Raw genomic sequence first — 26,539 nt, forward strand, 5'->3', positions numbered from 1 at the left:
AGGTTCTTTTCAGTTGAAGGGATCTGAAGAAATAAGATTTAAAAATTTTTTAATGATGCTTTCTTACATATTTAAAAAATGGATTTCCTGAGATATTATTTAAGTGAGTACTTGTGAAATTTCATGCATAATCAAAAGGTAGCTTTTTTTGTTACACAGTTTGCTTTCTCTATACTGTTTATATTTTAGGTTTTCCTAAATTTTGAGTATGATACCTTTTTGTTTTGGTTTATAACTGAGATTCTTCTTTAGCAGCAGTAAACTTTTGTTGACAGGTATCATTTAAAAATACTGTCTCAACACTTAGTGTAGCAAAGCATTGGACTCTGAGGAAAGTTGATCTTTATTTCTTCTATATTGTACTCTTATTGCCTTCTATTTGCATATATACAATGAGCTTTGTAATACAGTGGGTGGGAATTAAATCAGCTTATGACCTGATCCTGTGTTCAGTGCTCTCCTGGCCTTGAGAGCCCGGAGATCTGTAGAAGTGTAGGATCAGTGTCTGTGTTGTAACAGGTTTTCCTAAGTTTTAGAGTTAAGATCTGGTTTTGTGTTATTCAGAATCAAATATCATTTGGATATGTTAGCACTTTTGCCTGATTCAGGGTTGCTGAATGGGTTCTAAATTTTAAAGGTAGGCATGTAAAGGGAGGTGTATGTTAGTGTCTGCGTTACTCTGGCCAGCGTGTTACGTGGTAATATTAAAAGACAAGGACTGAGCTCAGTATGTTCAGCGATGTTAAGAGGGACTGTAATGTAACATTGAAGAAGTTTGAATTTAATTGTTTATATAGAGGATTTTGATATCACATGGATATATTTGTATTTTAATTCAAAAGCGAGATTGCAGTATATTTTTTTCACAAGTTTTTTTACTTCAATTAAGACCAGTTTTGCAGTTGTCACTGAACATGCCAGGACTCAAGTTGGTTTTCCTCCAGTTGGGGGTAGAGGATTATGTGCAGAATAAAGGCAGAATTGACTTAAAGAGAAGGGAGAACTCCAGTTTTCCAAGTTTTTGTGTGATGGTTATAAATCCAGATGGTTTCTTACCAGTCATGTCTTTTTAAATACTTCCATAGGAAAAAAAAAAAATACTATAGTTCTGTTTAGTTTAAGAATGGACACCAGCATTGTTTATTATGCGTAATAAAAAACACATAGTGCATAAAGCTTAATTTTAAAATACCAATCCAGCAGTAATTTTGTAGACCATCTGTTAGCCTGCACAGTCTACCCCTTGGACATTCAGAAAATGTTAGAAGTTTAATTTATTATAATTTAAACATTTTTTCCAGTCATCAGGTTTTGGTTTTTATTCATTTTCAAATAGTTCTAAAATTCCTCTTCCTGCAGATTTCAGTGATTTTATTAAGTATGTTAAGAAAAGACTTTTTTTTTTTTAAGATGAAAGGTTTAAAGTTTTTTTTTTTTTTTTTTTTTTTTTAAGGGTTAATGGGAGCTTGTTAAGTAGTTGTAACAGAAGGTAGGATGATCACTGAGGGGGGGAAAACCAAGAGGAAGTTGTTGCTCACATGTAGAATAAGGAAGCAAAGAGGAACTGGAAAGACCTGTTTATAAAAAGAGTTAGGTTATACGTGTTGCAGCACAACGCAGAGCTATTAGAGCTAGCTCAATACCGGAAACAGTCCGAGTACAGGAGGACAGAGCTCTGCTTTAGCTAACTTATCCTGCAAATGAGGAGGAGGGAAATGCTACTGCAGATAGACTGCTTCCAGTACCTGAGCTTGCTCTCATATCTAAACTGCTTTTTCCTCCAACTTTTGAACTCAGAGAACCTCCTAATGTTTAATAATATGAAAAAAAACATCAGGGATTGCAGGGATCAGGAATTACTGAGTATTCTGTTACTTGGTGATAGTGAGGATGTGAAGAAATGATGATAAATTTTTGCTCGTGAACAAAATTTTGTTTGTGAAGTACTTTATTTTACAAAAATACTTTTTTTTTTTTCTTTTGCCTTACAAATACTTCAGTGAAAAATACTGACCCGTAAACTTGTTTACAGTCTGAGTTGGTTGAATTTTCAGGTTTGCGAAGGGTAAATGGCAGGCAGGTTTGGAGGCAGTGTCGGTGTCAGCACTTGCACCTGGCCTCGCCTGCAGGCAGAGTCCTCTCGAACCGCTCTTCTTCGCGGGTGACGGGAGGTACCGCAGGGAGGGCCGGGGGTAAATACTTGCACCGTGAGTGCCCTGAGGTGGGGCCAGTGCCACGAGGAAGGACTCTCAGCGGGAACAGTAGCGCCCAGGGCGTAAGAACTTGCCGTTTTCCCCTTCTTCATTACACAAGCAGCCTTTTTTCGTTTCTTCCGCCGTGCTGTATGCTGCTCCCTGTCTTGCATCCGCACAGCGGAAAGCTGCGTGCCCACCGATGGGCTGTGTGGAGGAAGAGAGGACAAACTGGGTGCTGCTCTGCGGCTGCTCCGAGTGAGAAGACTCGGCAGAGCTGGTCCATCTCTGGTAGGCAGGTCTGGCCGGTTGCAGGAGTTGACCGTGCCATGGCAGAAGAGCCTCCTGGGCGGTAGGGACCTGTGAGTCCAAGGCCAGAAGAAGTGTTGGGTGGATGCAGGCCTTGTAAGGTGAATCCAGCTTCTCTCCTGGGACTGAGCCCAGGTCAGGGCACTAGGGCTGGCTGGAGCTGAGCTTCAGCTCAATCCATCCATCCCATGAGGAATGTGAACTGGGAATAACCCTGTCTTCTGGGATCCCCTGCCGGGATCAGCAAGGGCCTTGAGGTTTGGAAGTTGGAGATGGAGGGAGAAGTAGGGGCTTGGGCTAGCTTCAAGGGCCTGGGTTGCCTGGAGCTCTGTGACAGGCCCGTGACGGGCTCTGCTTGCCCTACAGGGTCTTGCTGTCCCCCTGCACACTCCTACTGTGTTCATACAGTGATTATCCTGGAGCACAGTCCCCTGAGGAAGCCAGAATTCCTCATTGCTTTTCAGGCACCCTACATTTGAATCCAGTTTAAGGAGGAGCCTCCCGCCCCCCCCCCCCCAAAAAAAAAAAACCAAAAGTATGTTTTGCATAATATAATTTATTTGAGTTTTTCTTTGCCTTATTACTTGTGGCCTCAGTCTACACTGCAGTTGTATGCAGCTGTACAGAACTGTTTCTTTAAACAAATAAGCAAACTTCTAATTTAGGAAGGAGAAGTAGGGGTGTGCAGTGGTATAGATTGATGCGGTGGTTTTCTGGGGAAGCGTTGCAGGCTGCTGTAAGATTTAGTCCTTTCTTTTTGGCAGATCACATTTAAGGCAGATCCTTTTTGCCTTCATTTCAAGTGAAAAGAAGTTCCTTTGTCAAAGGTGGAGCAAAACAAACCATCATAGAAACATCGAGTGTCTCATTTGCAGAATAAATGATTTCAAGTTCTCCTGGGTCCACATGGAAAAAGTACAACACCGTCTTACCGGATGGCATGTTCTCCAAAACATCCTTTTTTTCTTTTTTTTTTTCTTTTCTTTTCTTTTTTTTTTTAAATGGCTGCCTTTTAATGATCTGCAGCTGAAAGCCCTTCCCTTTGCTCTTGGCAGCTCATACAGTCTTTATGGGGTGGAACAGGATTTTTTTTTTTTTTTTTGTCCCAGTGAAGAGTTTTAATCCTGCCAGTATTTAACTGAATCCAGGATTATTACTCTGTTGAAAGCTCTGCTTTTAGTTTTTACAGATGATGTTTAGTACATCTCAGAGCTGCATTCATGTTGTCAAAAATGCTTGATATGTTTGTCCATGGTAGCTTCAGAATTTCTAGAGGGTATTCATTATATTGGTATCAAATGATTGTGGTCTTCATTAGTAAAAATGAGTCACTTTCTCTTTCTAAAATGCTTATTTTCTCATTTACGTTCTATACTTCTGAATTAATGTTTTTTAAATACTCGGCATTTGATTTTGCCTTTGAAGAAGAATAATAAAGTATTACAAAGACTGTAAAATAAGATGCTTATTTGAACGTGGTCGATGAGTACACAGAAACAGAATAGTTGGGAAGAAATCCTAAGATGCTTTAACTTAACTTTCCCTTAGTAAAGTGATTAAGAAGCAAAAAGGACATCCTGAGTTGTCTGAAACATTACTTTGTAACTTTTATAGACTTTGCTGATAATGTTGTAAAGCCAGCTGTCTTATATCCTGTACATAAGAAGGAAGGCTGTGGAAAAACACCTGTTTCAGAATTGGTTGCTTTTATTTCTGATTTTCTGTAAGTTTGTTTCACTTTTAAAAAAATCTTATTTTACATGGATATTCTGTCATTTCTTCTGAGTTGCTCCTTACAAGTTTACGTATTTGTCTAGGTAATACACACCAAAAATACCTGCTGAATAAACAGAGAACAGTTGATATTTAGTGCTACAGTTATCTGCTGTTTTAAGTAGTACTTTCTCACAGTGTTTTAGAACTTCAGCTGTATAAAACTCTGGTGCAAGAAGGTCATTACTTTAAAAAGTAGTGCGTGAAGTTGCTATAGAATATTATGGACTAAAACCTGGTTAACTTATATAGAACTTCAGGCTTCATATTGCACGTGAACAAATTCACTGGAAGTTTCCTCATTTGGATGAAGTGCAAGTATGAGGCATTCAGATCCCCCAGTCCAGCAGCTCAGAAAGAGTTACTCAACTCGGTTACTTTTCCAGTTGTGACTAAGGGGCCAATTAGCAGCATCCGGAATAAGACTGCAGCCTAGGTAAAAATAGATGGCATTTGGAGAAGCTGGGGGCTGTTTTGGAGAAGGTCTTCAGCTACAGACCGAGAGAGGCAGCACAAAAGAGGCAAGCTTCCGAAAGCAGCGTTACAGACATGACTGTGAGAGGCTCCATAAGCAGGCAAAAGGTACGAGCAGCCCAGAGAAATGGCAGGAATTAATATGAAATCTGACCTTCAAACTGCAGGGTCTCCGGGTTGCTGCAGAAGGAACGTCCGAGCTGGGTTCTTCCCTCCTTGCTGACAAGAGGGGTAGTGCTAACATTGATGTTAAAGTGCAACAAGCTGTAACATCCTCTGAAATGGCAAGGAGTGAGTATAAAGCTCACTGGATTTTGGGGTCTTATATTCGGGACTGATACTTTAGAGCTTTTGCCAGAGGAAAGAGTAATGCACACAGCAGCGCTGCTTCAGTAGGTTTGCTGGAAGGGGATGAGTTGACTTCTGCCTGAGTCTCTGAGACCAAATAACTGAGTGGTGTGCCAGCATTAGGGAGGTGAACTTGATGGCATGGGATTGTATATTGCAGTTATAATTTCATCCTGTGACTGCAACAGTTTCCACAGTCCTTCTTTGTCATTTCTGTAGGTTACTGAAGCTGCCAGGTTGGTATAGTTCAAAACTCTTTTGTTCTTTGCTGACCTACTTTGTCTGCACGTTGGCTATTGGATTGGGAAAGGGCCACCTGTATATGTGCCCACTGCTACAGCCTGAATGTAGTGTTAAGAGGAGGTAGAATGCTGTCTGTGCCTTCTGTTGATAAACTTCAGTCCAATGGAGGTAATTACTTAAAATACTCATTTTTAGTTGTAAATGGTATGTTCTACTTGTAATATTATTTAATAATGTATTAGTGAATTTGATATTTCATAAAAACATTGAAGGCAAGAAAGTCCTATTTATTAACATCTAGTTAAAAGTGGAGAATACTTTTTCTTTTTTAATACGCAGAGGGTGTGTGTAAGTTAAGAGTTCTTCCTGCTGCTCTGATAATGAACCTGCTACTTCCCAAAATGTTTGGCAGGCTAGAGAATGTGTGATGTCTGTATTCATATGGTCAGATACAAAGCATGTTTGCTATGCTATACATGCTTTCTTGATCAATGCTCTGTAGCTGCAAAGATGCTATAAAATGCCTTTTAAAAAATTATGTTAATTCACCAGCAGTGTATTTGGATAACCTCACTTATGAAGGAGTCCTTTCAGACTTGTGCCTCTAATATGGGTAAGCCTGCAAAATACACACTTTCCTGCTGAGTTTCTTCTCCATTAATTTTTAGTGGAATATATAACTGCTGAGATTGCTCTTCCTTTTCATGATTGGTAAGCAGTGAGCTTTCTGCCAATTAGTGCAATGGTGAAATCTCAGTTCCAATAAACTTGTGTAACGCTCCGTTGACTTCGGTAAGGACAGAGTGTTAACTGAAGATGACGTTTACAACAGCAGTATAGCTAAGGGTGAATATTGTTGATAATCTAGTTTTCAGCTGATCATCTTCAATATAAAAGCAACTTAACTAATGAGTAGTTTGGAGGGAGATAAAGAGGGTAGCAGTTGAAGAGCAGTGTTTGGTAACCACAGAGGAAAGATTTTAATTATATTTAATGCCCAAGCAGTTATGTCTTGTTAATATTTGTAATAATTCAAACTCACAAAGTTTTGCAGAGTGACTTTTGATGTGCAGCAAAGTGCTGTCTTTGGTTATATTAGTTGCGTGACATCCTTATCTGTGTAGTTTTCAGTTGTCTTGAACTTGCTTATGGATCTTAACAATTTATTACAAAACCTTTGTAATGGGTCAAATATTTGTTTTTAAAGATAGTATACAGTTATAGGCTACTGGTCATATTGCAGAGGGGATAAATAATCTCTAGTGAAACTCACTTCAGATGCCAGGGCCCAGCGATTGTCAGATGTATTTGTCTGGGCGATAGGCGCATTTCTGAGGGACAAAAAGTACAATGATTGACATACATGCATGCAGGTAAATGTGTTCTGCAGAAAAAAAACTCCCCCTTTTTTTTTTTTTTTTTATTTAGCATTTTCTGAAGAGGTCAGAGGTAAAAATAATATGAAAAAGCTTCCATACGCATTATGCTAATGCAAGGCTATGATAAGGGTTGTTCTTTAGACAGATACAGATACTCCTAAATGAGGTCTTTGCTCTCTAGAACTTTGTGTTGGGGAGATGAAATATCTAGTCCGTTTAATATTCAGATAGTAAAAAAAAGTTGCTCTTTAAAAGATTAAAAAAAAAGTGTCCTAATATTCGAATTCAAACTTCAAATTTTAGCAAAAATACCATACTTAGGTGTAACAGAGCAATGAACTCTCATTTATTAGTAATTATCGTTCACATTTAGTCTCTCGTGTACATGGCTTTAAAATGGGTAACTTGAGATGTGCCATTCTCTGATGGAGAAGGTGCATCCAATTTTTAAAGGGATAGTTGATATTTTTGCATAGAAATATTTAATGGTAATGCCAATAACATAAATTACCCAGCACAATGCAGAATAACTTGACAGATTATTGGGAAATGTTGCATAATAGCAAAGATGATAAATGCTGTGTTTTCTCTCTATTGTGGAATTGCTCCAGATCCTCAATAACCTAAAGAAGATTGCTGTAGAAATGATCTGGTACGGGGATATATTTCTGTGTACCAGTGAATGTGGAGAACTCTACAATAATTGCAAAAGCAAAATGAAATACTAAAGGAGATTTGTTTATTTGTTTGTTTTTGTCATTCAGACAGATCTACTAGGCTTGGCAATACATGAAAGGGCATTCCCTTAATTAACAGCTTGACTATTGAGTTATTGCCATAAGGTATTGAATCACATAGGGTCAGCTCTAAGGCTCAGACTATCTGAAGAGTAGCTGGTTGAGCCTGAATACTAGAAAGCCTTATGCAAGGAAAATGGCTTGAAGAGGGAATGATGTGGCAACCTCCTTTCTTGAAAAGTAAGCTATGTGGTTCGCTTGTGAGTGCAAAGTCCTCACAGAGCACCTTTGAGCACTGCTTGCCAACGGAGAAACTAGACAGGAGGTGTGAGCCCCACGTATAGATCAGGACGTGCCTTCAGGTTTTCCTGGGTTTTGTCGCAACTCAGCTGGGATGTGGTGAGGCTTATGCTGTCGGTGCCTGGGAAACACGGATCAGTAGCGAATGCTGTAGCCAGTGTTCCCAAGGGACACGCTACCACAGACGCATCTCCTCCCAACTCACACCCCGGCTTGTTTTTGATGTAACTCTGGACCTAGTTTGAGGTGTTGATTCCAATCTCAGAGGAGCTCAATGGGCTGAACCCGTAGTATTTAAAAGACTAAATGAATAATAAAGTCCCAAACCAAGAATTTTGCTGTCCTGTCGTGCTGGAACTTGTGCAGGAAGAGGAAACCTGTGTCAGCAAAGGAGCTTTCTGAGGGGTCCTTTTGGGGACTGCAGGATGCACTTTCTCAGCTTGCTTCCCCATTTTCCATCATAATGTCAAAGGGTGTTTATTAAATCTTGCCCTTTTTCTTACACAAACATGACACCTTGTATTGTGTATATAGTTCCATAAAATTCTTACTCCATTGCACGCATTTCTCCCTCCTTGGAGAGAATGAGAAAGCAAACACATGATGGACAGTCAAATTGCTTAGTGCGTTACTGGAAAGTATTGAGAAACTATTTTGATAAATTAGCATAAACAGAATATGTTCTTGACTAAAGATAGATGACTATGCTACCAACTGAGAAGAGAATAGGAGCTATGTCTTTCAGGGTTCAATTAAACTGTTCTAAATTGTTCTTTATATAACTTTATACTTTATATGTGTTTATATTATTTAGGTTAATAAGTGTAAATATTTCTTAATGCTGGCCTCAGCTCTTGAACAGTGGGATTTATACATAAAACAGCTCTCACTTCATTCACAAATGAACAGAAGTAATTAAGTACTCCACTGACTTCTGGGATAAATTAGTGGGTCGGTCTAAAGCAGAGTAGCACTCCTAGTGCTTGTTCTGAACCCATTTGGTTGAGAATTGTGTTTGGGTTTCAGATGCTGTCAGTTCAATTCTTTGCAAGCATCTAAGTGTTTCTGAATAAATTTCATAGGGCAACTTGGCCATCCTTTAGTGTGAACAAAATGAATATTGCATATTTTTATTTGGGCATGCAGCAGTTTCAGAACACTTGAGAAGCAAGGTATAATTTTTGCACTCTTACAGGAAGAATATACAGCTTTACAATTTTATCGTGACTTCATTATGTACTTAATGTACCAAACAAATAAATTCAAATACAAGTCCTGAATTGCCTTGTGACTGCAGTTACAATGAATGGTAACTATAGGATTGCAGTGATATGTTTGTATTCTTATATTTGATAGTCATTATAGAACAAAACCTTCTCATGTCATGTAGTAAAAAGGAGAGGTTTTTGTGATCGGATAAGAATCTTACCAAAAAAAGATGGTAATACTCTTAAGGATTCTTCTGTCTTAGGTCAGAAGGCCAGAGTGTTTTTTCATAGAGGTGATTCCTAATAGTCTGGAACTTGTAAACATTTTTCTATTTTTTAGATTTTTTGCCATCTAAGGAACCTGGTAATCATGAAATGTTCATTATGAATTGCCGATCTTACCGTTTTCTGATAAATTTCTTTAAATTACAACACAAAGAAAATTTGCACACTCTGTAGCAAGATAAAGTTGAAGTTGTGGTGCAGTCCGTGATCCTCTACAATTAGCAGACACAAAGTACAAGGTAAAAATGATACGAGCATAGCATTACGGAGTTGAAATAATGAGCCAAGACCTGTATCTGGACTGACATTTGGAATACCAGCACTCTGCTGAAAACTTGGGAATGGATAGAGGAGGACAGTGGTCTTAGAGACCAGCTAGACAATTAAAAATACCCATTAGAAAGCAGCCTGAAGGGCTGTTAGTGATTTTAATGGAAAGAAAGACGAAAGGAGTAGGCTGGTGCAGTAGGGCACGAAGTTACTGATCATGTACCCTTGTTTGACTTAAATAATTGGAGAAATCACTTGAAAGATGAGGTGTCTCTGTTTGCATGGTGCTCCTGGCTCTGGTATTTGTAATGTGTTTTAGGGCAGAGGGGTTGAGCAAGTAGAAAGGAATTCGGTTGTTAAGTTCAGCTTATTTTGCTTTTGTTCTACTTGTAGCTTTTGCTTTTCAAACATGTGCTGAAAAACCTGAGTTTAATTCTGACTAAATATATCTTTTCCTTGTTTTTATTATCGAGCCTATTTGCTTTGGGCATAAAATGACTCCAGTAATTATCAAGTGGTCAATCTGGATAAGTAAAAATAAAGTAGCATGTGAAGGTGTCCCACAGGACCAGCATTTAGTCATCTGCTTCAGGAAACCAGGGCTGGGAAATGTTGCTTGAGAACATAGGAGGGAACAATGTCAGCCAGAAAATAATTGGAAAGAATCATTTTTTAGGCATAAACCTGGTTTTTTTTCTTTTAAAGAGATTCCTAATGCATCAAGTATAGTCATGTTTCAAAGCTGAACGTCAAAGATAGTCTCAGTTGTTAGAAGACCTAGAGCAGGAATCATTTGGAGTATGCTTATTCGGTAGAGACCAAAACCATGGAGTTATATGAACTGATATAATGCCAGAAGCAATGTAGTCACATTAAGGTGGTACTTTGCCACAGCAACTACAAAACAAGTTACCCCAGTGGAGATACCCATGGTAACATAGCTGGAGCTAACTTGAGTCGAATGAAGGCAGGAGCAATACCATGTTCTTAGCTACTAATGTTGGAGTGTCAAGAAACCTAAGGGCAAAGATTTTTTTCTTGCAGAGTCTTGTATTTGTAGTGGAACAGGATGTTAAAATTTTGAGAGCTTTAGATTTGTGGGTGTTTTGATTCTGAATCTAAGGATGTTCTAACGCAGCTCAGGGAGCTCCGAAGTCTGAGCTGAGCATACCAGATTTTAGCATTGTCTCCCAGCAAACTGTTGGGTGGTTTTTACATACCTAGCTAAATTAACAGGCCTGTGCCTAAGAAGAAGAAAAAAATCCTATCAGTGGACATATGCTGATGTTTATGTAAATTCAGAAAATAGAAATGAGCAATTTCTTTCTTTCTTTTTTTTTTTTAAGAGCTTTTAAAATAATCCATACCCTAATTTTTTTTTCCTTGCCCTTTGAGAACACCTTGAAAAGGAGCAGTTGCGTCTTTTCTAATGGTGGGAGGTTACCCAGAAGGTATGTGGCAAAGGTGTCCTGATATTTCCTTCAGTACCTCTGTTCAGTGTCCTCAAGTGACGGGACAGTTATGGGCAGCAGCTCTTTCTGGTGACAGTTCAGCAAACCTGGTGATTTTGACTCTCCTGAATGGAGGTTAGCTTATACTTGGAAAGTGCAATTCTGTAATATCCTACTTAATACAACTAGCATAAACTTTCTGAGCCAGTGTAAAAGAAACTTCAGTCACAGAATCACAGAATCACTGAGGTTGGAAGGGACCTCTGGAGATCATCTAGTCCAACCCCCCTGCTCAAGCAGGGTCACCTAGAGCACATTGCACAGGATTGCATCCAGGCGGCTTTTGAATATCTCCAGAGAAGGAGACTCCACCACCTCTCGGGGCAACCTGTTCCAGTGCTCTGTCACCCTCACAGTGAAAAAGTTTTTCCTCATGTTAAGATGGAACTGCCTGTGTTTCAGTTTGTGCCCATTTCCTCGCGTCCTGTTGCTCGGCACCACTGAAAAGAGTCTGCTCCCATCCTCTCGACACCCTCCCTTCAGATACTTGTACACATTGATAAGATCTCCTCTCAGCCTTCTCTTCTCCAAGCTAAACAGGCCCAGCTCTCTCAGCCTTTCCTCCTAAGAGAGATGCTCCAGTCCCCTAATCATCTTTGTGGCCCTTCGCTGGACTTGCTCCAGTAGTGCCACATCCCTCTTGCACTGGGGAGCCCAGAACTGGACGCAGTACTCCAGATGTGGCCTCAGCAGGGCTGAGTAGAGGGGGAGAATCACCTCCCTCGACCTGCTGGCAACACTCTTCCTGATGCACCCCAGGATACCATTGGCCTTCTTGGCCACAAGGGCAGGAAAATTAGCCACAATAATTCTCAGTGCTTTGGCAAAGTATTTTTGTCTTATTCGGGGATCTTATGCTACGTATTCCATTTAGGAAATTGAAATAACATTTATGTGTATATTTGCCATTTTTTTTCCCTCCACTTAAAAAAAAATATATATATCCCTAATCATTGTTTTTGAAATATTAGTAAAAAAAGTGAGAAGAGAAAGGATGGAAACACAAAATCTGTGATCAACTTGTGGCTAAAGAAAAAGTTTGAATTTCATGTCCAGGCAGCACTCACCCTAAATATTGTAACAGTGTAACAGTGTGTCAGGAATCCCCAGATACATGGTAGCTTGATCAAATCCAGCCCCTAGCTATCCTAACCACTAATTCATTCATTCCTGTTTTGCTTAAACACTTGGAGCTCCTGTTATTTCCTTTTTAAAACATTCCCTCCTTTCATTCTGTTACCTTTTCCCCTGCCAGTTTTTCCCCTCTGCCTTTTCCAAATCTGCTTATGCCCTGCCTCATTCTGTTTCTTAGTCTAATGCTTTTTGTTTGCTTTTGCTCTGGCTTCTTTGCCTTCCCACTCTCTTCCCTTCTTCTCACAATATTCACAGCTGCTTTCCTTTTCTTCCACCTCTTCTGAAATTTTTTTGGCACACTCATCCGCTTGGTTTTCTTTGCTCCCATCACTTTTTTTTAACTGAAATTCCTGTGTCATTTTTATCCTTTTCCATGCCTTCTCTGCTGTCTTCTTTAGCTCGTGTCGTTTTTGGCTTGAAGGTACTTGTAGTTAGAACTTTGACTGTCTTGGATTGTTCCTGTTAGTCCAGACTTTTCTCATTCATTGCAAAACTGAAAACTAACAAAAAGGGGATGAAAAGTGTTGTCAACTTTCTTAGTTTAGAAGGCATTGCTGCTCCGTTGTGAAAAGACACAGTTACTGCTGAGTAGCAGTTTTTAGTACTAGATGAGCAGTGTGAGGGACGCTGTACATTACTAAATATATTGTGAATCTCTATATTTTGGCAGGACCTAGAATAGAGCTTGGTAATCCCATGTTCCATTAGGTGTCCACAAGTTCTGAGCATCCTCTATATCGTCCCTGGACTGCTTATTCTTAGCTGAGACATTCAACAGGTTGATGTAACTTTGTTTCGTAGTGGATTCATCAGGTTACATTAGTGATCAAAAAGAGTGCCCCAGACTGGTAAAACCCAGGATACATTGGGAGTACTCTGCTCACTGGAAGGTGGCATATCCGCAGTGCTATGTTGCAAAAGGACTGTGTTAATGCAAAAAGTGTGGATGCAGTAGTATTTCGGTATAGCTCATCAGTAGCTTTGACAAATGAGCGTGTGGTTTTGGTCTGTGTCCAAACTGAAAGATGACCACGTCACAGATGCCGCTGGCATAGCCAGTGATGTCATGAGCAAGTGTTGGTCACAGACTGACAAAAGCAGAGCCTAAAGGAATCTTTTCCTCTCTAAACCTGGGCTGCCATGCTTCTGGATTGAGGGGTATTTGTGCACGTAAGGAGGCCTGAATTGTAGCCTGTACCATGCCTAATGTGCAAGTAGGCAAGAAGTTTAATGAAAGTTTCATAAACTTAAAAAATTCAAAAGCATATCTTTAAAAACACCCTTTATTGAAATTCATTTTGCTTTTATTCTTAGTCTTTTGCTGAAGGAAATAGCAGCCTTTCATCTGTGTAGCCTATTAAGAGGCTGAAGTCTGTAAGATTTTTACATGTGTGAGTAAAGAAAAAATTGCTTTAATATTTTTTTAAAGTATAACTGTGCTGCGAAAATGTGGCACTGTACATGCCTAAGTACATCTATGAGGGGTATTCTCTGTTACTTGTAATTCTGTTCCATACACACTCAAATCAAACGTAACATCTACACTGCTTTCAGACTGGCAAAATGAGGCTTGTGGAAGAGCTCTGTGAAAAGGGCCAGGCAGTATCAGCAAACAAGAAGGGGAATCACAGGATCCTGGATCCCTGGGGAGCTACCCAGGAGACTCCCACTTGGTGACAACTTGTTCAGTTTGACCAGGGAGAGCTTTATGGTTGGGGAGAAATTCTCAATTTTGTGATGGATTATCTGGAGAGACACTGATTATCAGAAAAAGTGGTGAGGCACATCCTGTGATATACTGCTAACCGTGGATTTTGAACATGCTGGAAACATTAATATGCTAATGCCATGCTGCTTTTTTTTTCTTTGGTGTTCACTCATGAAAGTCAGCTTGAGTTTGTCCCACTGTATTTATTGCGGTGTGAATAATGTTGGTGCTAGTTAGACTTTATATGTTTGCAACACAATGCCTAAATGCTGTCCTGCCTGTATAATTATTAAGTATAAGAAATGAGTTGGTGAAACAGCTTTAAAAAAGCACCTATTACACATGAATGATTACTGACTCCACAATGCATTCATAATATTGGCAGCCAGTCATGAAAATTAAATGAATGTAATCAGGATAGTGATTATTTTTCTGAAGAAGTGTGTGTAAGAAGTGAGGGAAAGCATTCATACTTCTTGGCCTCTTAAGACCAATATTCTACTGTGAAAAGTGTAGCCTGTTGTGCGATGGAGTATGTGTGACAGGCCTTTAGTTAACTGAAGTTTTGAGCTGGATTTCGGTAGACTTTCTCTTGAAGTGAGCATCTTGGAGAAGACCAAAAGGCTTTTTAATTCAAGCTTGCAAATTTTATCTGAATAAAAACTAAAAAGTTAGCTTCTTGTAAATGGAAACTTCTTAGTGACCTGTGAGGATAGATGTAGAAATGGAAAGATTAATGCACAACTCTGCCTGCTTAGTCTATGCAAGTAGGTCCTTGCTTCCATAGTTGGTTGTATTTAACTTGGTAGCCTTGCGAGGGACAGCAAACTTAATCCATTCCCTGTGGTCACCAGAAAATTCTTTCAGACAGCTCATTTCTCCAGCCCGATTCCACCTGACCAATTCTCCTTACAGGAATACAACATGTGACTGAGAACATGTGCACAAAATAAATCCTGTCCCTCATAATGTGTTTCTCTAGATGTACGCTGAGTGAGAGTATTCCAGATATTGTTCCTTTCTGTGATGCCAGTTTAGTCGCTATTTGGCTGTCCAGGAATAATTTTAATGCTCTGTGTAGTATGTTTGGTCATCAGTTCGGTCATCAGTGTGCATATCTGCACTTTTGGAGAAGAAAATCCATATAGAAAGTGGCCTGTTCTCTCTAAACCGCATTCTGTTTGACCACTGTTAGAGGCAGAGCCTGGGCTTGGTGAACTCCAGATTTGATTCAGAAGGACATTGCTGTTTTTTGCGGGGATCCTTTTTTTTTAGTTTTTTTTGTTGTTGTTATTTTAGAGCTTTTTAGGCACAAGGAGATTTTACTTAAGTAGCAATATCATAATCCCAGACTTACAAAATATCTGGAATGAAACTGAAGCAGAATTGGGGGATTAATACCTCATTAAGTTGATAGGGAAACAATATAGGAAACAATCTCTGTTGATGGGGAAGTGAGTAATACGGAGTTTTCTGATGTCTGGAAATTATAAGCAAGTTCTTAAAATTAATGCAAGTCAAAAAAAAAAAAGAAGAAGAATGTTAATCTCTGCCCTCCCATTTGGACATATTATTTTGATTTTAGTACATGTTTATATTTTTCATGTTTAACCAAATGCTGCCTGTTTTTGCTAAAGTGCAAGATGATGGTGCTAGTTTTTTATGCAGAACTTTGTCTTCAAGCTAATGAATAACAGTAATTTATATGGAAACGATAGTTACTCTGACAGCATTATGCTAACAAATTTGTTATTAATAAACATTCTGAAAGCATGTATTTGGGTGAAGGGTAGACTGGGTGGGCATATCATGTTTTTACTTAACATTTTATTTGTAATCTGCAACATTTGTTGTGCTTTACTCTAATTCTAGGCCCTTTTCTCTCCTATGTCTGCAGTCGCGTGACTTTTTCTTGCAGCTGCAGTGCTGGCTTAAGCAGCTCAATCCCCTCCTCAGTCTTCACTCCCTGGCATTATACCCTTCATTGCAAACCTCCAGGATGAAGCGGATCAGGGAACTGATCCCAGGGCTCAGTGCCTCCCCCTCCTCCGGTTTTCACTACCATTCAGAGAAGCATGTTTAGAACCACTCCTCAATTCTCTAGATGTCGTTCTGCTAGTCTGATATATAGTTTTGCTTTTCTGCTTGATCCAAAATCAGTTACTTTTAAATTATTTGCCTTTTTTAAACTTCTAAGCTATATACTTTATGATTTAATTATGAAAAGTGTAATGCTTATAAAGTATAAAGTTTGTATAGCGTAAACATGAGTATTTTCTACACATGTTCATGTCAGAAGGTTGTAGTGTGCCGGCAGATTTTGATTTCTTCAGGTGATAAAGGCTACAGAAGGCAGAGGCTGCAGAGATGACTGAGGAGAAGGCATGGGCTGGTTGGATTAGGATTATTTTGGAAAAAGGCTATGAAGAGAGAAGCTAAAATGCTTTGGCAATTTTAGAATTAGTATTTCAGCAGTTATAGTGACAATTGTTGGTCTGTATGCCTAAAAAATTATAATACCTTATCTTGATTTTGCTGATCACTTTTTAAACTTGATTTTGTTAACTTCTCTGATTATCATTTCCCGGATTTATTGGTACTTGCTCTCACTGAGCTCTCCTTTGTATATTCTGTGCATATCAAAAACTTTGTACTGTGTATTAAATGGGCAAAGGGAAAGATGACAAGGCTTTTAGTCTGAAAATTAACTTGTAAAAAAGATCTTTTTCTGAAAATAAGGAGGAGAATTCCCACAGTTGTCCAAACAGAAGCCTACCTTTCTTTAAATTTAGTTTTTAGCAATGTATTCTCTCATGTGCTTTGGACATAAATCCACATGCCACTTAGTCATGCCATTTTGATTTGTATAGATTATTAAATTATTCTCAATATTTACACAGATTTATTATAGCGGTTGCGCAACTTCCTCCTCTTTTAACCGAGGGCAAATGCAATGGTAATATTGAGGGTTACTAAATTTTGGGGCCTAAATGTTTGGCTGCTTGTCAACACAAGAGTAAAATGCTGCAAAATTCATTGAAAGCTCTGAGCATCCGTCTGCTGAGAACACGGTGATTTGCTGTTTTTCATCAGCTAATTGTGAACATTTATAATGAGTTGGGCACCACTTGCATTATTAGGTCTGTACGTCTGTGAAAGAGGGGTTAGAGGAATAAGGAAAGTGCCCCAAAAAACCCCTAATTACTTGGTCTTTGTGGGAAGATCGGGAACATGGAAAATTGGTTTCATTGATTGCTGCTGCCCTCTTCCCATGCTGTGCATGTCCTGTCCCTGCCTTTCCCCCCAAAAATTTATCCTCAGAGACTTTTCCTGTTGGCAAGTAGAAAAAAATGACACTGTAGTTGTTACCCCATTCTCAAGACACCTCCAATTCCCAAGAACAGTTAAAAATATTATTGCATGAAACTTCTTTGAAATTTTATTTTGTAGAGTGAATCGTAATTTGCTTCATAAAGAAAAGCAGCTATGACCAGAACAGTGTTTTTTAGAGTTTGTTCACTTAGTGCTCGTAGCTTGCTGATGTGGTAAGGCTGGCATGAAATTCGGCTCATGTTCATATAGTAGTTTCTCTTGAGAAGAACTTAATTATATTTTTTTCTTTCTCTTCCCACACCCTTAGCTTTCTAACAGAAAAAAGCCTTAGGGTTTCATGAGTTATTTTAATGCTTTACTTATTTTGTATTTAATACTGATACAACGTTAAAATGAGCATAAACTTGAGCCATTTTAGTCTGGTATAACTTGCTTTGAATTGAATCTCAATGGATTTCCATTTGATTTCTGCCTGCATTTTTCTTTGACAAAGCTTTGTGTAGTGTACTTGGCAGCCAAAGCAAAAGCATGCAAGCTATAGAAAACCGCAAACAAAAAATTATGTTTATATAACATTGTAGCTTTTATTGATACCATTTAGATGTTGTAAAGTTATATGGTGGATTACAGATAGCGTGAGAAAGGTGTAAGTTATAATTAAACGTAATGCTCTTCTTGAAAAATAAACAATTGCACTTGTATCTCTTTTCTAATTTGTATTTACAGTATGTCTTTTGGAGGAAATTGTTAATTAATTGTGAATCGATTTGCCAATTCTGTAAAAGAGTGAACTTTGGACTCCATTTCTCCCCCTGCCCCATTTTTTTTCCCCCCTCCATTATTAGAGGGAAGATAATCAAGAAAGAAGTAATGTGACCATTCATAAACACTTGGCCTCTTCGGGCCCGTGATCTCCTGTAGGGCTTCACACTGGTTCCTGCCTTAGACAGGACACTCGTAGAAGTGGCCTTTTCTGCACTGAGTGGGGGCTAATGACTTTCTCTTAACCCTGGACTTATCCTGAATTTTGGCACCGTCGGTTGTGAAGCATTTGAGTGTGTGCGTGTGTCTTGGTGAGTGGAACGGCTTTAGGATGCCCGGAGTTTGTTACCTGCTGTTCTCCCAAAGGGAATTCTTCTCCTTCAGAGCTCTTCTTGCTGGAGCTCTGCAGGACCACATTCCTTGTATCTTCTGTGCCATGGATGAATAAAGCCTGTGGGAATGTGGTATGGACGATTAAAAGGATGATATGAAGTGTGGTGTCATCACCATACCCCTTTTTTTCTTTTTTTTTTCTTTTCTTTTTTCTTTCTTTTTTTTGGACACAGCTGTTGCAGAGCATAGCCTAATGAATAGGAGACTGGTGCATGCTGCCTATATTGTCCATTAAACTTAGCCAAGATCTTGTCTGTTTTTTGTGGGAAACAGTCTGATAACCTATTGAATCCTGTAACAGCCGCAGCGCTGTGAGCGAAAGAAGGTTAAATACTGTTGTGCTTTACCATGTCAGATCAAAAAGCACATAGAATATTTATTTGTACTGCAATCCATATTTATTAATTTTAGTGATTAAGCAATGCGGAGAGTAGATGCGAAGTGTCTCGGGGTCCTTGCATCTCTATCAGTACTTTTTAAAATCGCATTTTTAATGCGATGACCTTGTAATATTTCACAGATCTTTCAAACTTGAAATTAGTAACTGTTCTGTACATGGTTTTAATTAAAACAGGTTCAGGGTCCTTTGTCCTTAAAAGTACTGAAAATTCATCAGCTTCTGGTGTTTACCAAGTATTCCTAACTTGACAAACTCTATACCTGAAAGATAAGAATAAGCCTATCTCTGGTTGGCTTTTATGCTAGCATGTACAAGTCTTAAGAAATATAAACTTCAAAAAAAATTTTTTTTCAGAGTATTGAAAATTTTCTGGTTGAAGACAGCACAAATTTTCATTTGTATGTTGTATTGTTGCTTGGAAGATCCTTTGCTGGATTTTGGTGCTGACAGAGCTTTTGTGCCTTAAGAAAAAATACAAATGAAAGGAAGTGAAGTCCTCTCCAGTTTGAGAACGTTTCAAAATAAAAATACATATTTACTTTCTGCAGCTTTTCTGTTAACATTAGCCTCTTGTATACGTGAACATTGGATAAACTAAGCTTTCTGTGCATTGTTTTGATATACCTGGTAGACTAGCAAGCCAGTAGGAGAGAAATTATCATTCTGTTTATTATTTTATTAAGTCTCTTATATGCTAAGAATTTAGAAAACAGAGCAAAAAAAGCAAGTAGTACCTTCTGCTTACTGTATTGGCCAAGCATGTATTATTTTGTGAGAAAATTTTGCTATTAATACATATTACATTTACGTAATATAGCGGGAAATCCTCATTGTCTTCTAGTAAAATTACAGTTAATTTTACTACAGAAACTCTCAACGTGGGGGTAAGGATTGAGACTGAAAAATTGTTTGCAGAGCTATAGTTTAAATGTATGTATTCATATAGAGTCGTAAGTGATGCAGTATTTTTGGAAATATAAATTAATAAAGCTTGATATATCTGACAGTTCTTTCTTCCTTCTCTAGGGTATAAGTTAACGACGGCTATTATCCTGAGTGGAAGCTGATGAATGTCAGCTTCCAGTGAAATTAGTGGTGTTTTGTAGAATTAAGTCTTAAATATGGTTGTATTTGTATTCTTCACTTAAGCCAGGCCTTTTTTGGTGAACCTTATTTTCTTGAGAGCGAATATTTAAATTACTACTACGACGTGATAATCAAGATCTCATAGAGTAAATAGTAATACGGTTCCTGTAAGGGGGTTCATTTGTTACTCTGAGCTCTGTTTTACGACAATTGTATGAATGCTGATTTCCTTTGAAACTGATCTTCAAAAAGAATTCCTGTTTTATATGAAGAGATGCCAGACTCACAAAGATTTCCTTTCTTGTTCCATAGACGTTCCATCTTCAGAGCAGCCTGAACTGTTCCTAAAGAAACTTCAACAGTGCTGTGTCATTTTTGACTTCATGGACACGCTTTCAGACCTTAAAATGAAAGAATACAAGCGCTCCACACTTAATGAACTGGTGGACTACATTACAATAAGCAGAGGCTGTTTGACAGAGCAGACTTACCCTGAAGTAGTTAGAATGGTGAGTTTCTTCTTTCTCATGGTCTCTTTAAATCCACTTGCAATTCCAATTATGCATTGTGAGCCAAATTGAAACCAGGAGTAGGTGGATTAAATGAGGCCTTTGGTTTGTATTTTCTGCTGGACATCACTTGGGGATAATTCTCCAAAGACAAAAATATTAATTTTTATATATACTTAATTAAAGTCAAATAGATGATGGATATTGTAGTGCCAGAAATGCATGAAAGGAAACCTGGATTGTTTCCTCATAGAGAAAGCCAGCAGCCACAAAATCGGAGATTTTTTTTTTTATTCTCCCAAGTATAAACAATGGAATAATTTTTAGAAGTTTCTTTTCTTTCTTTGAACTTTATCCAAGCTTTTGAGTGTGTATTGAAGCTTTGTGATAGCTAAAATTATGTACAGGTAATTATTTTTAAATAATAAATGGTAAAAATATTGCACAGGTGTGAAAATTTCATGGTTGTATTTTGTCGATTCATAGCAGCTGCAGTTAAAGAGTCAGAAAGATTAATCAATAATAATGCCATACCTTGTGTTTATAAATCGTCAAAAAATAAAAGTTTTCAGTGTAAAAATGAAACCAGCACCAGATGCTGTGTTGTGAAGAATATTCATTGTGATTTGCAAGATAAATCACTGCTGTAAAATGTTTATACTACCATATGGTATTATAACCTGTTATCTGAATCAGAAGACAATGAGTTAAATATATATTTGATAATGTTGGTTTTCTAATGGTACTGTACAGTCATGGAATCCGCTAACCGCGTGCTGTAAGAGAAACATGAATATTTTTCACTAGATTGTACTGCATTATATATGCTCCTTATTTCTTTTCTGACACACAGATACATGATGTATTGCTTGTCTGTAATATTTAAAAATAGCTGAAAATTGTGACAGAATAGTCAAGCAGCTAACAGTGAAGAAAAACAGAATTAAGGGTGTATGGAAAAAATCTTAATATGGCTTCTTACTGTGTATGCATTCTCATAAAGTCTATAATTACGCGATCAGATTCTTCCCCCTTCTCCCTTTCCTTCCCTCCTTTTTTCCCTCCCGTACTGGACCAGGCTTCTGAATGAACCGCTCTTCCGTCTGTTGTATTATTTGCTCGGCATGTGGGCTAATGCGACATTCGCACATTGGTCTGAATACAGAATTACTAGTATCCTGCTGAACTCTTCAGCTGGTGCTGCACTGTAGCATTTTAAATGCTCTGCAAACGCTACTTTCATCATACCCCTTGAGATGAGCAAATGACACACCGCTTGTATGGACAGGACACTGCTGCGCATGCAACTTTATCAAAACCAGTTGCGTTGTTTTTTTTGTGTCCCACCTTTTGGGAGCTTTAGCATTTCAGCTATTCAGGTCATATTCTCTCTTTGGCTTTGGTTATAGTTGCTCACTGTAGCAACGTTCGTAGAATCAAGGCTCTGCAGATTAGTGTTGTCTTAAGTTGCACTCCCAGAAAATAAGGAACATTTGATCTGTAACTGCTCGTGAAGATTGATTCGAACCATGAATCATAACCTGTGAATCTTAACATGAATTGTGAGGCACAAACCCCTTTTGCTAGCATGTCCTACTGTCCTTGCAGCCACGGATGTTGACGCACAAGAGCGTTTTTATCTTAAGGAAATGAAGCATTGCCTAAATTGTTTGACTAGGAATAGTGGTGTAAATAATTTACTTAACACAGGTTTGTAACTGCAATACGGAGCAGTTGTTGGAAGTGAAGGCACAGTGTGAATTTTTCTGGTGGATTTCACAGGTATTGCTAGTAGAGATTCAGGAATTTCTGGTTTCAGCCCCCTTCACTGTGATGGGAAAGTGGTCTATCTTGCTTTCCCCTGTGTTCCCCTGACCCTTTCATTGCATCAGTCCTCCACCCTTCTTTCTCCTGCCTTGTATTTGGGCTCCAGTGCTGAACTCAAGCTACAGTTTCTCCTCCCTGTGAGGGTACTTAAGCAGGTGAAGACTGAGAATTCTCTTAAGTCCCTTATCAAGCTCTTCAGTGGCCCATGACTGTCAAGAGAAGCAATTGCAGGGAGAATCATGGCCAAAGTGATGTGTGTCATTGGAAAGGACCATGTTAGAGCTAACGTCCTGGCCAAATTTGCATGGATTCTCATAAAGTGCCACTTTGATTCCTCTTCTAAATCTAAGTCCCTTTCTCAAAGTAGAAGAGTTTTAGAGTTTTCCATGAAACAGGATTTTTACAAATAAAAAGGCGCATAAGTAATTAGGGAAGTAGACGTATTTTTTCCGGAGGAATTTCCTGAGAAATGACTGAATTGCTTCTTTTTTATTTTTTAGTTTTCTAAGAAGCTGTAGCCTGCAACAGATGCCTCTGTTTTGATGAGTGTGTAAGCTATTGAAAAAAATGTTTTAAAAAGAGAGAAGCTGGAGTACTGTAATTGTGCATATTGCAACCTGTGATGTTTTTAATGTACATGCTGTTGCAAAAACACTTTGGTTGTATTCTGTGAGCAGGATGCTCTGCTCTACTATTGAATTCACGTGGGTGAAGCCATGGTTAATGCATGAATGATTTCCATCACTCATCCCAGTGAATGCTAATGCAGTATTTATGCTAAACTACATCATCAGGGATTTTGTGTGTTGCAGGTATTTTGTATTTTACAGGTAGGCTTTCTGGTAAAAGTGCTATTTTTCCTTCTGATTTTTTGTCGAAAAAAGCAAGAGTTTTCTAATACCTTTGAGTGCAATTAATACAGGAGGGAAAGGTAGAATTCCTAATATACAAAATGAGCTTTCATCACGTATTGCCTGGCCAGCAGAAAGCTTTTGTCTACTCTGGGGACAGCAAATCACTGCTGGTGGAGAGAAAATGTGGCATTAGGTTTGGTGTAACTTGTTCTTTGCAATAAGTGCATGTTCTTGTTTAAAGCTGACCAGGGCTCATATTCTTAAACTGAGATAGACTTAACTGTGCACAGTTGACTTCCTAAGCCTGAGATCAGCTCTCTTGTGCAATTGCCACCGTTATCTGCTCTTGCGGATTTTCTTCTAGGTCTCCGACTGTGTTCACAAATGACCTGTCAAGCTGACAAGCTCTGACCTGTCATGATACAGAAGAAAACAGCAGTACTTATATTCTTACCAAGTTAGTGTCTGTGGACTGCCTGCCACAGTTGTTATGGGAGTGTTTTGTTTGAAAGACCAGTATCTTAAAACTTATCAAAATGAAGCACAAATGCTCTTTGTCCCATTGAAAGGTCTCCTCCCTATTACTTTTAGCACTCGCTTCTAATCCTAGGTTGGGCCATAGGAATCCAGGAATTAATATTTCCTCCTTGGTTCTTTGGCCATTGCGATTTGGGGGTAAAGGGAGGTATTCTAGAGGGGAGAAAGAAGGAAGCTGTTTTGCAAGCTGTGACATCTTTTCAGAGCACAGAAAAATGCATACCAGGCTGAAGGTGAAAATTAAGAAATTACTGGTATTTATAAAGAAGGATTAATGGCTAAAGTACTTTCTTATCTTAATTACCTGAAATGTCAAAAGAAATGATATTCATAGAACAGCCTTCCTTTTTTAAAGTCTTCTGAAGCACATGAGTAGTAAACTTTTCTGTTTATGACCCAAAAGAAGTTTGGCTTTACAGATGCTAGAATAGAAGAAGGTTGCCTATAAAATTCTTTAGAAACTCTGAGATTAATGTTTTTTTTTTTTTTTTTTTAATGCTGTGGTGTTATGATATAATGGTTTGAAAAGCACTCGTTTGGGGTAACCAGCATAACTTGGCTCCTGGATCTTTTTACTAGTACTCATCCTAAATTTGTGCCATTAAGACCTTAATCCCTATTCATAATGTTATGTAGTTTCATCTTGTTCACACGAGCGTATGATGATGTTGTATACAGCTGAATGTGAAGTCACTTGGTTCTTTGTCAGTCTGTGCGTGCGGGGAGGAGGATGTTATCTGCTTCTTTCAAACCACTCTCTTTAGCTTGATAAATTTGTAAGTGTTTGGCATGTTATTGGTTATTAAAAAAAAATATCAAATTTACTAATGGCCACCAAAGCAAGCTTGCTGTGGCCTCGTCACTATTATCAATATCACTTGATGGGAAGGGCGGCTGGGATTTGTGTTAATGGACATAAGCTTGGCACATTTATTCAGAAGGGTATTGCACAGTGCACTTCCCCGCAGTTTTGATGTGGTGTTTGCAAGGGCATGTGATAGTCTTTCGAATTAGGCTAGTCTTAGAAAAAAGGCCCTTGCCAATTAAAGCACACTCTGCTTAGAAGGAAATGCCAGTAATATGACTTTACGAGCAAATAATTGGACACTTAATCTAAAATTTGCTACTGTCTGAGCAAAATGTGGATGCTTAAACTAATGATGCTGATTTTGCCAGTAGATTAAGCACTGGTAGTTGAATGAAATAAATGTTTGCTATTATCTGCAGTATCCTACAGGGTGTACGTAGTAGAGCTTTTTGTGTTTTCTGGGGATTAAGACATAGATTGAGGAAAACGATTTCTTTTATTTAAAAGATCAAATGGATGAGGATGTGGAAAATTGGCAGGCTGTTAAAAACCTGGATGAAGTTCTTTGGTGAGCATCACCTCAGCTCCCCCACTTGCTCCATGAGGAACTGTAAACCTAACCCCAGATGTGGGGCTTATGCTGCATCCCCAAGGGTGGTTGCCAGCTCATAAGAGACTGCTAGTGAAACGTGTTTGAAATATACCTTTTAGAGCAGAATATTACTTTGCTTTCCTCTCTTTTAAGTGCAGAAATGTCTATAGCTTCCTGTAGTCCTCTTTTTCTGTAATGAAGAATCAATTAAAATAAAACTGGAATCTCTATAGCCAAAATCAAACATCATATTAGATGTCTTGTGCCTACAAAGCTGTGCTGAGCAACATATGCAGAAAAAACCTTGGTGTAAATGAATACCCAAATAAACACTCCAAATGACTTTTGAAAATTCAGGTTCAGATTTCTTTTCTGACTTAAATCTAGAGAGATTGCTTTCTTTTTACTACAGATTTGTCTCAAGAGATAGAAGTCTAAATTCTGATACAGAGTTTGTTTGTGACAGACCCGTTGAATGCAAAAAATACCTTGTTAAGCCATGAATTTTTTAGCATGTTAGGGAACCTTTTTTAGACTGTACGCTAGTTGTTAGACTTGATGGGCGTTATGAATTTCTTTATTTTCTATAGCTTTGCTTATGACTAAGTATTACACCATACTTGCTAAATGTTCATCCTACTTGAGGTTTTTCATGTTAAAATGTTCTTGGATAGACATTTTTATGCAAGTCTACCCATATTCAATCTTACCTTTTTCCATTTAAAAAAGAACGTTGCATATGTTCCTGTTGATTCAAATACTAGACTTAAAAATATAACACTGAATGTCATTTTAAGTAAAATAAAAACATATGCTCTTCTAAGAATTGACAAGTAATGACTTTTTTCTAATGCAAAATTTAAATAATTTCAGGTATTCTGTAAAATATTATGAATTAATCTTAAACTCAACTTGAATTAAGAGAATGCTGAAATGAAGATGCAGGGTCCTTTGACCTAAAACATGGGCTTACATTTAAAATCTTCACATAGCAAACATTCTGTCAAAGTGTACAGACATAGGTTTAAGTTACTTCATATTTTAAATTCTCTTCTCTGTTTCTCTTTGAGAGGATCACCAGGTCTGTAGAAGCAGGTCAAGAATCTAACTTCTTTGATTTCTTTTATGCAGTACTTCCAAATTCCTGTGTTAGAGTCTCTATATTATTCACATTTTTTGTATGAGTGGTTTGTATAAAAACCATAGTACTTACTAAGGTAAGAGGTTCAGATGATCTGTACTCGAAAAAAATCTGTGGCAGGCAGTTCCTCTTGCAGCAGTTGTCTCAAATAATTTTTCCCGACAATGTGTAGTTATGTTTACCTGTATCCACTATCCCTCCTGTTGGTTACATAGGCCCTTCATTCATCAGACTTTATCTGCATAATAATACAGCAACTAGGCATAAAGCAAAGAAGCTGGAAAATTATTTGTACTCTAAGAAGTACTTGTTTCGCTGCAGCTAAATTTTTTTTTTTAGAGGGTTGTCTCTCTCTCCCCCTGCCCACTTTGGTCATGTTATCTTCTTAAATACTACCTTTCTGGCATCGTGCCTGTATATGAGCAC

General features: G+C 38.3%; 1 protein-coding gene across 3 annotated transcripts in view; it reads left to right on the top strand.

Annotated features, from left to right (window-relative positions):
- The window catches only part of PPP2R5E (protein phosphatase 2 regulatory subunit B'epsilon), a 77,429-nt gene that overhangs the window by 23,695 nt on the left and 27,195 nt on the right, over positions 1-26,539 (top strand). For all 3 annotated transcript variants that reach the window (XM_067295085.1, XM_067295087.1, XM_067295086.1), the window contains exon 3: positions 20,158-20,354. In XM_067295085.1, coding sequence (XP_067151186.1) covers positions 20,158-20,354 — 197 coding nt within the window. The remainder of the gene's footprint in view (positions 1-20,157; positions 20,355-26,539) is intronic.

Source organism: Apteryx mantelli, chromosome 4, assembly GCF_036417845.1.
Source record: "Apteryx mantelli isolate bAptMan1 chromosome 4, bAptMan1.hap1, whole genome shotgun sequence".
Taxonomy (NCBI): Eukaryota; Metazoa; Chordata; class Aves; order Apterygiformes; family Apterygidae; genus Apteryx; species Apteryx mantelli.